Source organism: Thunnus albacares, chromosome 13 (assembly GCF_914725855.1).
Source record: "Thunnus albacares chromosome 13, fThuAlb1.1, whole genome shotgun sequence".
In the NCBI taxonomy this organism is placed as follows: domain Eukaryota; kingdom Metazoa; phylum Chordata; class Actinopteri; order Scombriformes; family Scombridae; genus Thunnus; species Thunnus albacares.
This window is the reverse complement of record NC_058118.1, coordinates 31,578,326-31,595,006: the sequence shown is the minus strand read 5'-3', so window position 1 is coordinate 31,595,006 and position 16,681 is coordinate 31,578,326. Positions and strand designations below refer to the sequence as shown.

Sequence of the window (16,681 nt, the reverse complement as noted above, 5' to 3'; positions counted from 1 at the left end):
ACAAATCTGTCGGTATGAGTTCTTCTTGCATGAGGCCCGACATGTTCTGCTGCATGTCCACCTGCATTAAAATGCATTTTGAAGATATTCAGATACAAACCTCATTAACTTCAGGTGGTCAAAAAATGTCGTCCCCCCCCCCCCAGCCTCAATCACAAGAAAAATAATGAAAGTTTGTGTCTTGCTAGTAAAAAAAACAGAAGAAGAAGAATGTCTTAACAGCTGCCAGCGCCTCCTACAGCCTCAAGATGAACAAACAGCAGCTGCATTATTAATCGCTGGTCTTTAAAATATTCGTAAAATATTAAAAAAACCTGGAGGAGGTAACGTGAGCTGTAGTTAAAAACACACACAGGTATAATCCTTTGATTTGCTGCATGTCAGTTCTCCAGGTGAGCAGGTCACCTGACCGGAGCCTTTGCTGGTTTTGACGTTAAAATATTCTGTATGATAAACTGAAATGCTGCATTTTTTACTGTGTAGTTTTTTTTGTTTTTTACCAACCAGTTTATTTATAACTGATAACCTCATACTCCCCCTTAATATTCAAAGAAACCCTTAAACAACCTTTAACCTGAAACTCTTCCTCCGTGTTCCTGTAAAGTGACGACGATGATGATGACGATGACCTCTTGCAGCCTGATTTTTCCCCTTAAACTGACTGAAACGTAGAGATAAAGTAGAGATAAAAGCCTCAGTGTCAGATATGTATCCTGTATGTACTCGCTTCAAGCTTCATATTTAGTAAATTATTAAACCAAGACGTGCGTTTTTTTTTTAAGGCTGCGATGACCGATTCTGACCACTAGATGGCAGATAAACAAACACACACGGCAGTAAAACACTTGTTTTACTGACTTAAAATAAGGACAAAACTTTATTTATACACAACATTTCATACACAAAAAGTACAGCAGAGTGTCGTCCGCTGTGAGGAAAAACAATCTGAGAAGTTCAAGTATTTAAAGAATAAGAACAAAGCAGAAATATTTCGGAAAAATTGTTGTAATATTCTGAGAAGAAAGTCGTGACAAAATGTTGTGAATAAAGTCGTAATATTTTTTTTTAAATGTGTAATAATGTGAGAATATTAAATTATTTATTCCTCAAAATATTAAAACTTTACTCTCATCATACCACGACTTTTTTTAATCTTTTTTTTTTTTTTTTAACAGCAGCATTAAAACTGCGTCATACGGACGTCTTTCACTGTGTTTTCACATAATAAATAATTTCAATAATAAACACAGAATAAAAAAAAAAAGATGGAATATTTTGAGAATAAAGTCAAAAAACTTGATGCACTATTTTGAGTTAAATATTAAAAAAAGGACAAAAGTTGTAATACGTCAAAAATAAAAAACCGAAATATTTCGTAAAAAAAAAAAAGCTGAAATATTTCAAGAATAAAGTCTGAAGAAAAAAGTTTTGATATTTGGAGAAAAAAGTTTTCATGAATACAGTCCTAATATTTTTTTAATGTTGGTATTTTGAGAACAAATTTACAGTATATTACCTCATAATATATTCAAGTTTATTCTCATCATACCACGACTTTTTTTAATCTTTAAATCTTTTAAGATTTTTTTTCTTAACAGCGGCACTAAAACTCAAAAAGTCTTTCACGGTGCTTTTACATAAATAATTTAAATAATAAACACAGCATAAGACATTAAAACATGAATAAAAAAAAAACACATAAAAGATTAAAAAAAAAAAAATTACACAGACAGACGTTTAGGATCCAAACAGCATTAAAGGAGCAGTCCGACAGTTTGCTGTGTGTGTGTGTGTGTGTGTGTGTGTGTGTGTGTGTCGCCCCCCTGTGGACAGGTGTGTGACAGGAAACAGGAAGTTCCATATTTGGACGTGTTGACATGCGTCACGTCTGATGTTTTACTGAATGTACAGTCGCAGGTAACATCCTAGAAAATACAGATTACAGCAAATAATCAATAAAGTGACGAGTCCTCCAGCCGCCGCCTCCTGATTGGCTGACAAGCACAGTCACATGACACACCTGTAGATAGAAGCTTTTAGTGAGCGTGTCGTCAGTAGGAAGGGACAGAAATAGATTCACCTGATGTCTGCAGCTGTTTTTTCAGTCCTTCCTGTCTTTGAAATGATGTCATGTAGAAACGAACCAAAACTGTCAAATAAATCAATAAAAATATTCTTTTCTCTGGTTTGTAGATGTTTTATTTTGGGGATCATACGTGTTGCTGCTGCTGCTGATGTTTATCTGAAAGTGTCAGTGAATATAAAACTCAGCCTGGTCGCCAGAATAAAACGTATTAAAAGACAGTTCAGCTTCATGTTAACGAGTCGTTTCACTGAAAGCAGACGTTGATCCGAGAGGAGAAACTTGAGTTTAACATTTTAAAACCTGATGAATAAACTCAAATGTATTCTGGAGGTAATTAAACACATGTTCAGCTCGTTTCTCGGCACTATGAAGATCAACTAGACAGAAGAAGAACAGTTTATGTCCTCCGTGTTTGTGTCACCTGCACGTCGACACAAACAGGAAGTCGAGCTTTACCTTGATATCATTTCTTCTTCTTCTACAGTTCTGAATAAGAGACACGTCAGGGGTCACTGGGAGGTCGACCGGCTGTTATCATGTGACAGAAACTGGTCAGACGATAATAAAACTGTCTCCTTAAGAACTGAGGAAGACCATGAGGCGTGGCTGAAAGCTTCAGGAACAACAGTTCAGACTTTGTGTTTTGGATTGTTTGTTTGTTTGTTTATTATTTATTTACTTTCCTACATCTTCCTTTAAGACACCAGCTGATGAGTTGGTTTCAGTTTAATAAACCGACTCAAACGTGAAAGTTTTATCATTCTGACAAAAACAAACAAAAAACAAACAAACAGTTGAAGGTTGTTGTTGTTTATTTTATCTGTTGAATTAATATCTGAAGATGAAACTTCACTGTTTCCAGTATAATAGTCATATTATTATTGTTAATTATTACATCATTGACAGCTGTTGACAGTAAAGATCTGGATCATCTAAACCAGTAAACCAGTAAACCAGTAAACACAAACTGGTTTCAGTCTAAACGCTGCAGGCTGTTTGACGACCTCTATCATCATGTGACAGAGAAACAGCTGGAGGCGTAACTGGTGGGAGGGGGGTCGTCGCCATGGTTACCGTGGAGTCTCTTATAGGTGATTGATAACTGAGTGAAAACATCGATCAGCGTATCGATAGAAAAGATTTCATTGATCATCAAAAGTTAATAATAAGTTAATAATTGTAACTAATTATTCAGATCATCACTGATCTGTCAGAGAGCTGCAATATTATTATCATTATTATTATTATTATTATTATTATTATTATTATTATTATTATTATCATTGTTACTATACTCTGTCCATGCTGACAGCGTTTCCATGTTTCTCTGCTGCTTTTTTGTCACCGTTATTTAATTTGTTGTTTTATTTTATTTTATTTGTTATTTTATTTTATTTTATTTTATTTTATTTTATTTGTTTTATTTTATTTTATTTTATTTGTTATTTTATTTTATTTTATTTTATTTTATTTATTTTATTTGTTATTTTATTTTATTTTATTTTATTTTATTTTATTTGTTATTTTATTTTATTTTATTTTATTTGTTATTTTATTTTATTTTATTTTATTTTATTTGTTATTTTATTTTATTTTATTTTATTTTATTTTATTTGTTATTTTATTTTATTTTATTTTATTTGTTATTTTATTTATTTGTTTTATTGTGAAGTCCTGTGGTTGTTTTTTTAAATGTGATTTATTAATAAAGCTGATTTGATGTGAGAATCTTTACATGTTATGAAAAATAATCGATTAAAAAGACATTTAGAGGTGAGAACAGGAAATGTTGGGAGGCGTCACTCTGACGTCATCCTGTCCTCGTGCCTCTGCTGCCAGCTGTCTCCTCGCGCACAATCGATCCAGCCATCAATCAGTCGCTCCAGCAGTCGATCGATCAGCAGAGAGAAAGAAGGTTGATCAGGAAGGTGAGTTATTGATCATTTCATAACTTTCATAACTTTAATTTATTCTCTGATCAGTCACCGGAAGATAAACGTTGCATATCGACGTTTCTACCTGTTGAATAATGAAGTTTTATGTGTTCAGGTTCAGACACAAAGACCACTTGGTTCGGGTTTAAATAAAATAAAACATAGAATTAAAAATAAAATTAAAAATAAAATAAAAACCGCTTTTGTCGGTTGAAACGGAAATTTCCAACTTGCTGCCAAACTTACTAACCCTCCTCCTCCTCCTCCTCCTCCTGATGATGAAGATCAGCTCTTATAGATCACATATGAACTTTATAAATGTTGATATTCTACATGTTTCACGTGTTGAAACGTAGATATTGAACGTTTCTGTGATTTGCAGCGTAAATTCAGGCTCAAAAAGTTTCAGTTATTTTAAACAAACTCTAATAATAATAATAATAATAATAATGATGATGATGATGATGATGATGATGATGTCAGACTTTAAAGACTCGTTAACTGAAATGAAGATTGAAATGTTTCTTCGGTTTTAATCATTTGATTTAAAGTTTAATTTTTCATTGTAGGAGTTTATATTTGAACTAAAGCTGCTTTCATTTGAAATTTTATTTTTATTTATTCTTAGCGGATGTTTCGACTTTTGTTTTCTTTCTAAAACACGTGACGTCGTTTCTTCAACATAAATTCATCTTTAATTGTGAAGCTGAAGTTTGTGTTTCTGCGCTTCTTGTTGTAAAAAGCATAAAATAATTAGTTTGACACGTGAGTTTCGTCAGTTTGAGCTTCGGGGGCAGCAGACTGGTTTAACTGGAAACATGTTTACTGGGTTTTATTTTCTCAACACAAACACAAAGTGTCTGTTTCGACAAAACAACGGACAGAAACGTTTGTCTGTTTCTATGCTGGCGGTTGTCATGGAAACCGGTTTATTAGATTAGAGGTGGTATGAAGGCAGCAGACATTAGACTGATCCCTGGGAGCAGACTAATACAAGAGCAGCATCATATTTATATATTTACTGTAGTTAAACTTTTTAAAATAACAACAAACTAAACTTTGAAAACTTTTTTTTAAACAATTTTTAAATCGACGTCACATAAAATAATAATTAAAGATTGTTGAGCTGCTGGTTTGTTTCCTGTCGAGTGACGTCATCGGTGACGTCATCGGCGCCCTCTGCAATGATCAGCGGATTGGTAGAAAATAAACAAAATAATTTTTTTTTTCTCTATAATTGATTAATTGTTTCAGAAACAAACTAAATGTGAAGAGTTGCTGCTTTTATTTGTCTCATAGACATTAACACACATATTTATATTTATATATATTTATATATATATATAAATACTTTTGATCAAACAAAACAAGGAATTTCAAGACATCACATTAAACTCTGGTGAATTATAAGCAACATCTTATAGACTATATGATTAATATAGTAAATAATAATAATCAATAATTAAATGAATCATTAGTTGAAACATTCAGACTGTTGGGAAAGTTTCCCAGAGAGAGTTCATCCGTCCTACGGAGGCCACGAGGTGTCAAAAACAACATCATTGCAGCTCAAACTTGTTTGAGTTCCTGCAGATGTGAACTGAACAACATCTGGATGGATTTATGTTCTGATGTAAAATATGTCGACGGGATCAAAGATAACTGATCAACATTAAAATAACTCGTATTAATAAAGAGCAGAAATGAGTTTTCTGTTCTTCGTGACGCCTCCGGCTCTCCGTACTTTTCTCTCATAAAGTGAAACATGAAATATTTGCATGAAGACGAAACTACGAAGAAACTACGAAGAATAATGAACGATAATAATGAGCTCAATAAACATCTTGTTGACCAACACACACACACACACACACACACACACACACACACACACACACACTCTGTCTGTCTGAGTGTGTGTGTGTGTTTGTGCTTTTATTCTTTATTCTTGTTATTTTCTATAAATGTCACAAAAACACCAAAACAAACAATGTGTTTGTTTGTGTCTTTAAGATAAATACAGAATAAACAACAGAGCATTAGCATATTAACATATTAACATATTAGCATATTAGCATATTAGCATATTGTGAACTTGTAATATTTTGATAATAAAGTTGTAAGTTGACATTTGACGTTGACTGTTTAGGCGACTGGGAGGGAAAAAAGATTATAAGAAAAAGTCATAATTGATTAGATTAACATCATAATTTAATATTACAAGCAGTGAAAAGTGTCTTTGGGGGGATGATTATTTTATCAGTTTTTTTTTGATAGAGATGATGCATTAAAACTTATTATTATATCATATTTATCTACTTTAACGTGTCGACCGCTACGATCAAAACCTTGTAAAACACCAGCAGCACATATTTAGCTTCTATCACCTCTGCAGCCAGATGCTGCTGCTGCTGCTGCTGCTGCTGAGATCCAGATGTTGTATCACAGATGTGCCACCTGCTCTCTGCTGCCACCTGCTGGCTGGTGGACAAACTGCTCATCAGCAGCTTATAAAGCAAAGTCACTGGAAACATAGAACATATAATAATCTACATTTGTACTGCAGATTATACATTTACTCACTAACTATATAATATTTACCTCGCTCCTTTTAATATATATATATATATATATATATATATATATATATATATATAATATATATAATATAATTTTGAATCTTAAAAACTTTTTCATTTCACTCCACAGTCTTTCTCTCTCAGATTCTCCGTCCATCCGTCCAGATGAGCAGCGAGCAGCCTCCTCCGTATGTCCCTCATCCCTACGGCGGCCCCTCGGCGCCGAATTTCCCTCCAGGTTTGTCTCTCACACAATAATAATTAGTAATAAAAAAGCCGGATGGCGTCCACCTGGAGACGGTCCTGCTGGAGGTTTCCTCCCGTTAAAGGTCTCTGTAGATTAAAGAGTTCAGTCTAAATAAATAAAACTGACTTGACTTGGAAATATTAATATTAATTAATATTAGTAGTGTAATTAATTATCTTTTAGGTCGTCATCACTCGTTCACTAAATGTTACAACTTTATTCTTGAAATGTTTGGACTTTATTTGTACTGATCATGTGACCGACCCTCTTCTTCTTCTTCTTCTTCTTCTTCTTGTGTGTCTTTCAGCTTTCAGCTCTCCGCCCGGAACCTTCCCTGGCTCGCCATACCAGGTACCCAGCATGCACTGCTTCACCGTCTGTCAGCTGCTTCCTGTCTGTTTCACTAAAACTCTAGAAACAAATTCCTCTGATTGATTCAAAATCTGTAAAAAGTGTTAAAATCTTTCTGTTCGTGTTTACAGTCGGACGATAAAACTTAATTTTGGGTCTAAATTAATCGTTTCATTAATATAAACTGTGATGAAGATCATTTGTTGGCAAAACTGGATTTAAAGCAGCTTAAATATAAACCTGATGGAGTTTCTGTCAAGAATAAAAAACTAAATAATGAACATAAATAAAACATTTAAAGGTTTTCAGTCTTGTCAGTGATGTTTGATTCGGCGACAGACACAGGAAATGAATGACGTGAATAATTAAATGAAGAACATAAATAATAATATCAAAGACATGTTTCCTGTCCAGACCTACCCGGCTCAGACCTACTCAGGAGGAGGAGAACACGCCTACTATCAGGGGCCACCGGGGCCCCACGGGCCCTGCATGAGCCAGCCTGGACACCAGAGCTACCAGAGCGGCCCCTACGGCCCCCACGGAGCCCACGGAGCCCACGGAGCCCACGGGCCCCCCGGACACTGGGACGGCCACAGTCCGTGTGGAGAGCCCCCCAAACAAACAGGTAGGTCAAAGGTCGAGAGACAAACATGGAGGTTATAGATGTTTCCTTCATGTGATTCATCTGTTCTGAACGTTTCTACTTTGTTCTCTGAACGTTGTGAAACGTTTCTCTCTCTCTCTCAGTGTATCTGGTGGAGCGAGATCGTGGCGACGGCGACGACGGCGACTGCATGTCAGCGTGTGCGACGGCTTTGTGCTGCTGCTGCCTCTGGGACATGTTGACCCACGACCTCTGTTGACCTCTGTTGACCTCTGTTGACCTCTGTTGACCTCTGACCCTCACCACCATCCCGCAGCGTGTTTGAACTATAACGGCTTCATGTAAACGTGTTTTTATGTTTCCTCACTTTATGTTCAGATGATGAAGAGTTGTTTCATCTTCATCGTCTCTGGTTGGTTTGTTTTTGTGGCTTTAAAGAATAAAAGTATAAACAGATATGAATCTAATCTATGATATGAATCAATCAAATCAATCACTAACATTAAAAATAAAATATGTGAATCAAATAGAAATGAATTAATTACATATGACAAATTAAAATAAAGATAAGTTTGATTAAACGTCTGTGTCGAAGCGTTTCTCTCTTTTAAAACGATGAACATGCCTTTATGATGACGTCATATTAGTATATTAGTATTAACGACCTCCTTCGTCTTCGTCGGACCTCATGAACACCTGGTCCCGTTCTAGTGGTTTTCCACCAGTAGGACTCTCTGCTGTTGGCCTGGAAAAGGTGTAAAAATATAAAAAGTCCAGCAGATGGCGTCGTTTTAACCCACAATATTCATCAAAGACCAGTTAAAGAGCAACATAGTGAATATAAGAAATGGTTAATGTTTATTAAAAAAAAGCAGTAAAATGTAGTTCTGAGTGTTTAATAGTTGGTAGTTTCCTTTGTCACCTGTTGGTACGGAAGATGAAACATGACAAAAGCTTCTAATGTGGAAGGTTTACTGTTATTATAATACTGTTTCATATATATATACATATATATGTGTGTATATATATATATACAAAACCATTTAATTGTTTTAAAAGAGAAGCGTCTTTTTTTTTTAAATAATAATAATTTTCATGTTTGAAAATGCAGAATTTCTGCCAGAAATAAAAAAAATTAAAATGATAATAAATAAATAATAAAAAAAAATATTATAATTAAACTGGATGTGAATTTTAATTTTTTAACAAACATGAAAATGAAAACTGGATCAGGATTAAAAAATAATTAATAAAATAAATTAACACAAATCAAAAAAGATTAAACTAATTAAATCCAAGAAAACTGTGAGATTTGGATTTTCATTTCTTTAATAATCACAAAGGCAGAAATCAATCAGCTCATCACAAACTAATCAATACTCTTGATGAGAACTGTCTTATTGTAAATATGTGAAAAGTTTTCAGCTGATTGATTTCTGTTAACAATAAATGATCCAAAATAACAGAAGAGTCACTTTCATCACGTATTTAATAATATTTATTTTGTGAAAACATTAAAGTGAAATATATTTTATTTTTCATAAAGTCAATTTTTTTTCCACCACTTTCTGATGATAATTAATAATAATAATTTTACTTATATAATAATTTTAAAGCACAAAGTTATTTTCAGATTAAAGCACTGTGCCCATAAATAAAAGTGCAAAGTAAAATAAATAAAGTTAAAGAACAAAGACTGAATGTGAAAAAAAAGATAAAAGTGCAAAATATATATAAATGCAAATAATTGAAACTTTAATGACAACACAATGAGATAAAAACTCCATAAAACGACCGTATAAAAATATAAATGTGATGCAATAATATAAAAGGAAAGTGTTGTTATATTCCAGCTATGAAGATTTATTCCTCTTATTTCTCTCTAAAACTGAAGAGTGTAATTACCGCAGTAGAGTCGTCTCCGTCCTGCATCATCACATTCAAATAAGCTTTATTGACAGATCAGAAACCTACGTTGCCAAAGCGGTAAAGAAAATTATAAACATTGACAGATGATTAATACAATAATATATAAATATAAACAATAATATCAAATATAATATAATAAAAAGGCATTTTTACAGATGGACAGAGCTTGTTTGACTTATAAATATATTTTGCAGCTTTTACTGCACATAGACAGGACAGTTTCTGAAGATCGGGCATAAACTCAGGATATATATGATTTATTTTATATTTGTCACAGTATAATAAGAAGTGAGATTCTGTCTCTGAAAGGAAGGATGTGTGATGAAGACGTTTATTAGACGATGGCCGTCGGGTCCGTTCCATGTACAAAGATGGTCTGGGCACCGTACCCCTGTCGGTGCATAGCTTATACAGGGTTACACATCTGTATCTTATCACATGAATAACATATGTTTTCCATGGGCACTAATTCAATTAGGAGCCATCCGTCAAGTGATTGACAGCTGCCTCACAACATATCATGTATCATAACACATCTGGAACGGCTCCAAGCTTGACCCTGGACCCGTTGTTTGTATTTAAAAGGCCCCTCAGAAGGGCTCTACCATATTACCTGAGGTGACATGCAGACTCTGGAATGTTTATGTCACATGTCCAACACCCAAAATCAGTAAAGTATATAAGGGTCAGATAAAAGTCATACTAACAGCCTGTGACGGGTCATCGTTAACCTACAGACGAGGGACACGTCGACCCTTTCATGCATGAATTATTAAATCACAGAGTTATAATATGATGCTTTGTCCTCGAACACAAAGACGAGCATCGTTTCCTCTCATGAAAAATGTTTAATCATGTCTTTAATTAAACGTATTTACTTCACTGATACCTTTAATTTACAGTGAGGCAACGTCATTAAAGATTAAATAAAAGTAGGTGCATATAAATAATATATATTTTATTTATATAAAACTTTTTAAAACAAGTGCTTCATTGGAAAAACAGAAATAAATAAATCAACAAATTAATTATTTGCATAAATTCAGCTTTCAGCTCTTTTATTTAGTATTTTTAGTATATTTTTTTATTTATAATTAATTGAGTCAGTGTTGATCCTCCATACTTGAATTAAGATTATTGATTATAAAGAATATAATCTAATGTGAGGATACTCTATTTATAGATCAGATCAATGTGTAAAAACCAGAGACGTTAGAGTTAATAACATAAACATGACTCATTTTAAAAAGATTAATAAATACATTTTAATAAAACACACACATGATAGAGAGCACTCTGAGGTCATCAGACACTCTGAGGTCATCAGACACTCTGAAGTCATCAGACACGCTGAAGTCATCAGACACTCTGAGGTCATCAGACACTCTGAGGTCATCAGACACTCTGAAGTCATCAGACACTCTGAAGTCATCAGACACTCTGAGGTCATCAGACACTCTGAGGTCATCAGACACTCTGAAGTCATCAGACACTCTGAGGTCATCAGACACTCTGAAGTCATCAGACACTCTGAAGTCATCAGACACTCTGAGGTCATCAGACACTCTGAAGTCATCAGACACTCTGAGGTCATCAGACACTCTGACGTCATCAGACACTCACCTGATTTACCTTTAAAACAAACACACACTAAGATGATCATCAAACAACAAAAGACAACTGACATCTACGGACAAATTTCTTTGATTTAAAGAAAACTGTTGTAAATATGATGCCAGTTTATTGGTATTAATGAGCAAACTAAAGTTTACAGTCACTAAAATCAGCTGTTGCTTGATTAGAACTCACATAGAGCGAGATGTATTTACAATATTAAAAAATATATCACAACATTAAAAGTTTAACGACATTATTCAACAGTAACTTAGCAACAAGCAGAAAGAGGAAAAGTGTTTATCGTCCAGAGAAACACGATTTGATCAGATTCAGATGTTCAGCAGCGAGTCTGTCCGTTTCATCTGTGAATGAAGACAAACCAAACTAAAAAGAAGCAGTTCGTATAATTGTTGCTCTTCACTACGTCTCCTGGTTGTCTGTGGTGACTCTTCAGGGCAGATGTGGTATATTTGCAGCCACATGGAGGCGCCGCTGTTTATCCATCAATGTAAATATTTGACAGACGACATTTTATTATTCACATGAAACTAATCTTTGACACATTATTAACATTCTGTGTGTTTGTTTTCTGTTTTCTGCATTATTGGCCAGTCTCTAACTTGGTTCCATGAGGTTCCGTCTGCAGAGAACCAATCAGTGCGCCGTACGTAGAGAGGACCAATCAGGTTCCACCTCTTCACCATGTGACCTCGCTGCTCTGTGAACGATTCTGATACAAACAGCAACAGTCAGATTTTTACCTTTAGCTAACATGCTAGTCAGCTAGCTAGCATGCACGGTTAGCACGGCTGTTAGCAATAGTTATTGTTATTATTAGTGACTAAAAGACAGAATCTGTAGTTTGTAGGTTGTGGTTTATAAACACCAGAAGCGACGTCGCTCGGTGTTATAGAGTCCCGCCCTCACACCTGCGCTGTGATTGGCTGGAGGTGACACACCCACTGCCCAAAGGTTGACGCCCAGAAACATCCCGGACACAACAAAATAATAAAATACAGGTAGAAGACAAAGTGTTTCTGCTCATTCTGCCTTTAATTTACTGTGATGGCAAACATGTAATATGTGATGTACGAGATATATTCAGGCTGCTAGCTGCTGATGCTAACGCTGCCGATGCTAACGGTGCCGATGCTACCGCTGCCGATGCTAACGCTGCTGATGCTAACGCTGCCGATGCTAACGCTGCTGATGCTAACGCTGCCGATGCTAACGCTGCCGATGCTAACTGAGTTAGCTGCAGCAGAAACATCTGAAACACTGACATTTTTCAATGTTTTTTTTAATTGTCTTGAATTTTGTTATGAACTGTATCATCAGTTCACATTTGTCAGTTTTTATGTCTGAAATTAAAACATGTCTGCACCCAAATATCATAAAAAAAACTTATCAAAATGAAAAATAAGTTGAGAAGCTTCTGTCTGGAATCCACCTGATCAGGAAAACCTCATTTCAACATGATAAGATTTGATATATTTTAAGATTATTAATATTTAGAGGACATGAAGGTGTCTGTTATTTGAAGCTTGGACACTGCAGGGTCAGCTTATTATTTATTGCACCGAGGTTTCAAGCAGCATCTTCATCAGACTCACTGTTTGTTTGTTTGTTTGTTTGTTTATTTCTACATTTGTTCACCTTCAGCGGAGCAGCTGCTCTCTGGTCTGGATCTAACTGTGCTATAATATCAGTATTAATACCTGGAAACCAATCAGAGTGCAGATAGCACATTAACGTCTCCCGTGAACCATCAAAGTGTTTTTAAAAATGTGTTTAACGAGGATCCTTAAAACTGAAGCAGCCTGTTCTTCTTCTACTGTCTGAAATCTTAATGTGTTTATTAAATGGAAGCAAATGAGAGAACGACACAAACATCATTTTTGAAAAAGGCTCAGTCATTTTTTTTTAAGCAAACAAACAAGGAGGAAATAGTGATAAATACTCAACATTTCTCTTCGTGTCAACAAGGTGCAGAAACAAGTATAAAAGCTTCCTGTGACTGTAACATTCACCAGTATCGACCAAACACAAGTTGTGAATCTTATTTAATTAATTTACTTAAATTATCATATGTAATTACAACACTTCAAACCCATTTACTTCATCATTAAAAAGGAACTCTGACGTTTAGCAAACTCGTGCAGAGTCTCAGTGGTTAGCCTAGCTTAGCGTAAAAGACAGGAAGCAGAGGGAAACTGTTAGCCTAGCGCCAACATCACGTGTTTTCAGCTAACGATCCATCCTGCGGTCAGCTGAGCGTCGTCAACAGAACAGTAAATACATCCACCAGTGAAGCGTCGCCGCCGCCGCCGCAGGTTTCTGTGTTTTTAAATGTCAAACAGTGTTCACACTTCTTCTGTCGGTGTGACAGAAGATTCAAACTCGCTAACAAGCAGCTTTTACCACCAACATACAGATGGCACATCAAAATAAATAAATCTGTAACAAAACAATGTTTATAATTCACTTGAAAGTTTGTCAGATCAGGTTTAATTAGATTCTTTTCAGTTTGAATATTTTAATGTTTTTTCAGATTTATTTCAATTATTTGATTTTAAGAACATTTGAATAATAAAGAAAAAGTAAAATTAGCACAACAATAAATAAATGTGAAGTCATGTCTATAATTAACTCTTGGGTTAACTTTATGTTTAATTCTTTTTAAATTAAGTTTACTTGGATACTTTTTACAGGCTTGTTTCCTCACGACTGAATATTTTAATTAATTAGAATTTTAAAAACTTCTTTAAAGCATTTTGAGTGGAATAAAGAAAGAAAACTGACATGCACAACAAAATTACATTCATAATTTACTTTTAAGATACTTCTTACGTTCAACTTTTAACTGTTGAACTTCATTTTAATTGCAGGAGTTGATTCCAGGAGAGTCTTGTCTTTAATTAAAGAAACACTATGCAGGATTTACCTAAAACAAAACAACGTATAGACTCCAGCGACAGTAATCCCTCTCACCTCTCTGCCTGTTTTTCATTATTATTTTGGGCAGCGGGTGTGTCGCCGCCAGCCAATCACAGCGCAGGGTGTGAGGTGGGGACTCAGCTGTCACAGGATGTAGCTCTGCAGCAGCTCCCTGCGGGGGGTGGGCGGGGGGGGGTGTTGGTGTGTTTATTTGTGCTTCAGAACGTAACATTTCTCTGATTCATTATCAAACAAGTGGAACAGTTTTGGATACATGGACCCCACTGGTTAAAAAACGTGTTTATTTGCATACAGAGCGAGGTGACAAGTGGTCGTTAATTATTAACGTATGTTAATATCGGGTGTTAACAGGAGCCGACTCCAACAAATCCTGCATAGTGAACCTTTAACTTTCAAGATAATTTAACTTCTTTTAAAATTAGATTCACTTTTAGATTTTTAGTTTCCCGGTAACTATTTAAATTCAAGTTCAGGAATTTATTTTGGCTCAATTTTATTAAACACAACAGTAAATAAATACATAAAGAAATAAAAACATGTCATTAAATAAACGAATAACAAAATAACTTTTAAGATAATTCTACATTTGGTTTTTAAAATAAACATCATTCAGTTGAGTTTCCTGTTGATTTTTTTTTTCTTTCAATTCATCTTTAGTTTAATTTTTTTTTAATTTTTCAGCTTTATTTCCTGAAGCACTTTAACATAATAAATAAAGAAAACAGACGTTCGTGTTAGAAATACTTCAGTTGTTTTTATGATTTACTCACTTTAAAGAACTCTAGTTTTTCTCATTTCAGTTAAACTTTAAACTTCAGTATTAGTTAAGTTTGTTTATCTGTTGTGCAGCCCGGCTGATAAAAAATATGATAAAGTTTTAAACATAAACAAGATAAACAAACAACAAAAATCAACATCAGCGTTTTCTGGTGGACAAACGACGTAAAACTGTCATCAGCTCTAATCTGTCATACATGAGTCAGACATGTGTCATACATGTGTCAGACATGTCATACATGTGTCATACATGTGTCATACATGTGTCAGACATGTCATACATGTGTCATACATGTATGACATGTGTCATACATGTGTCAGACATGTCATACATGTGTCATACATGTGTCAGACATGTCAGACATGTGTCATACATGTGTCATACATGTGTCAGACATGTGTCGTACATGTGTCAGACATGTGTCAGACATGTGTCATACATGTGTCAGACATGTCATACATGTGTCATACATGTGTCGTACATGTGTCATACATGTGTCAGACATGTGTCATACATGTGTCAGACATGTCATACATGTGTCATACATGTGTCGTACATGTGTCATACATGTGTCAGACATGTGTCGTACATGTGTCATACATGTGTCAGACATGTGTCATACATGTGTCAGACATGTCATACATGTGTCATACATGTGTCATACATGTGTCAGACATGTGTCAGACATGTCATACATGTGTCATACATGTGTCAGACATGTGTCGTACATGTGTCAGACGTGTCAGACATGTCATACATGTGTCATACATGTGTCATACATGTGTCAGACATGTGTCAGACATGTGTCATACATGTGTCAGACATGTCATACATGTGTCATACATATGTCATACATGTGTCATACATGTGTCATACATGTGTCAGACATGTCATACATGTGTCAGACATGTGTCATACATGTGTCAGACATGTGTCAGACATGTGTCATACATGTGTCATACATGTGTCATACATGTGTCAGACATGTCATACATGTGTCATACATGTGTCATACATGTGTCAGACATGTCATACATGTGTCATACATGTGTCATACATGTGTCAGACATGTGTCATACATGTGTCAGACATGTCATACATGTGTCATACATGTGTCAGACATGTGTCATACATGTGTCAGACATGTGTCATACATGTGTCAGACATGTGTCATACATGTGTCATACATATGTCATACATGTGTCAGACATGTGTCAGACATGTCATACATGTGTCATACATGTGTCATACATGAGTCATACATGTGTCATACATGTGTCAGACATGTCATACATGTGTCATACATGTGTCAGACATGTGTCAGACGTGTCAGACATGTCATACATGTGTCATACATGAGTCAGACATGAGTCAGACATGTGTCAGACATGTCATACATGTGTCATACATGAGTCAGACATGTGTCATACATGTGTCATACATGTGTCATACATGTGTCATACATGAGTCATACATGTGTCATACATGTGTCAGACATGTCATACATGTGTCATACATGTGTCAGACGTGTCATACATGTGTCATACATGTGTCAGACATGTGTCAGACGTGTCAGACGTGTCATACACGTGTCA

At 35.0% G+C, this 16,681-nt stretch overlaps 1 protein-coding gene across 1 annotated transcript; it reads left to right on the top strand.

Moving 5' to 3' along the window:
• The first annotated feature begins 3,818 nt into the window (after positions 1-3,818).
• Positions 3,819-8,266, top strand: LOC122995140 (cysteine-rich and transmembrane domain-containing protein 1-like). Its single transcript, XM_044370170.1, has 5 exons — positions 3,819-4,014; positions 6,730-6,837; positions 7,154-7,197; positions 7,612-7,825; positions 7,948-8,266. Exons 1-5 carry the CDS (start codon positions 3,873-3,875, stop codon positions 8,061-8,063), a joined length of 624 nt encoding a protein of 207 aa, XP_044226105.1. The 5' UTR covers positions 3,819-3,872; the 3' UTR covers positions 8,064-8,266.
• Positions 8,267-16,681: the final 8,415 nt, after the last annotated feature.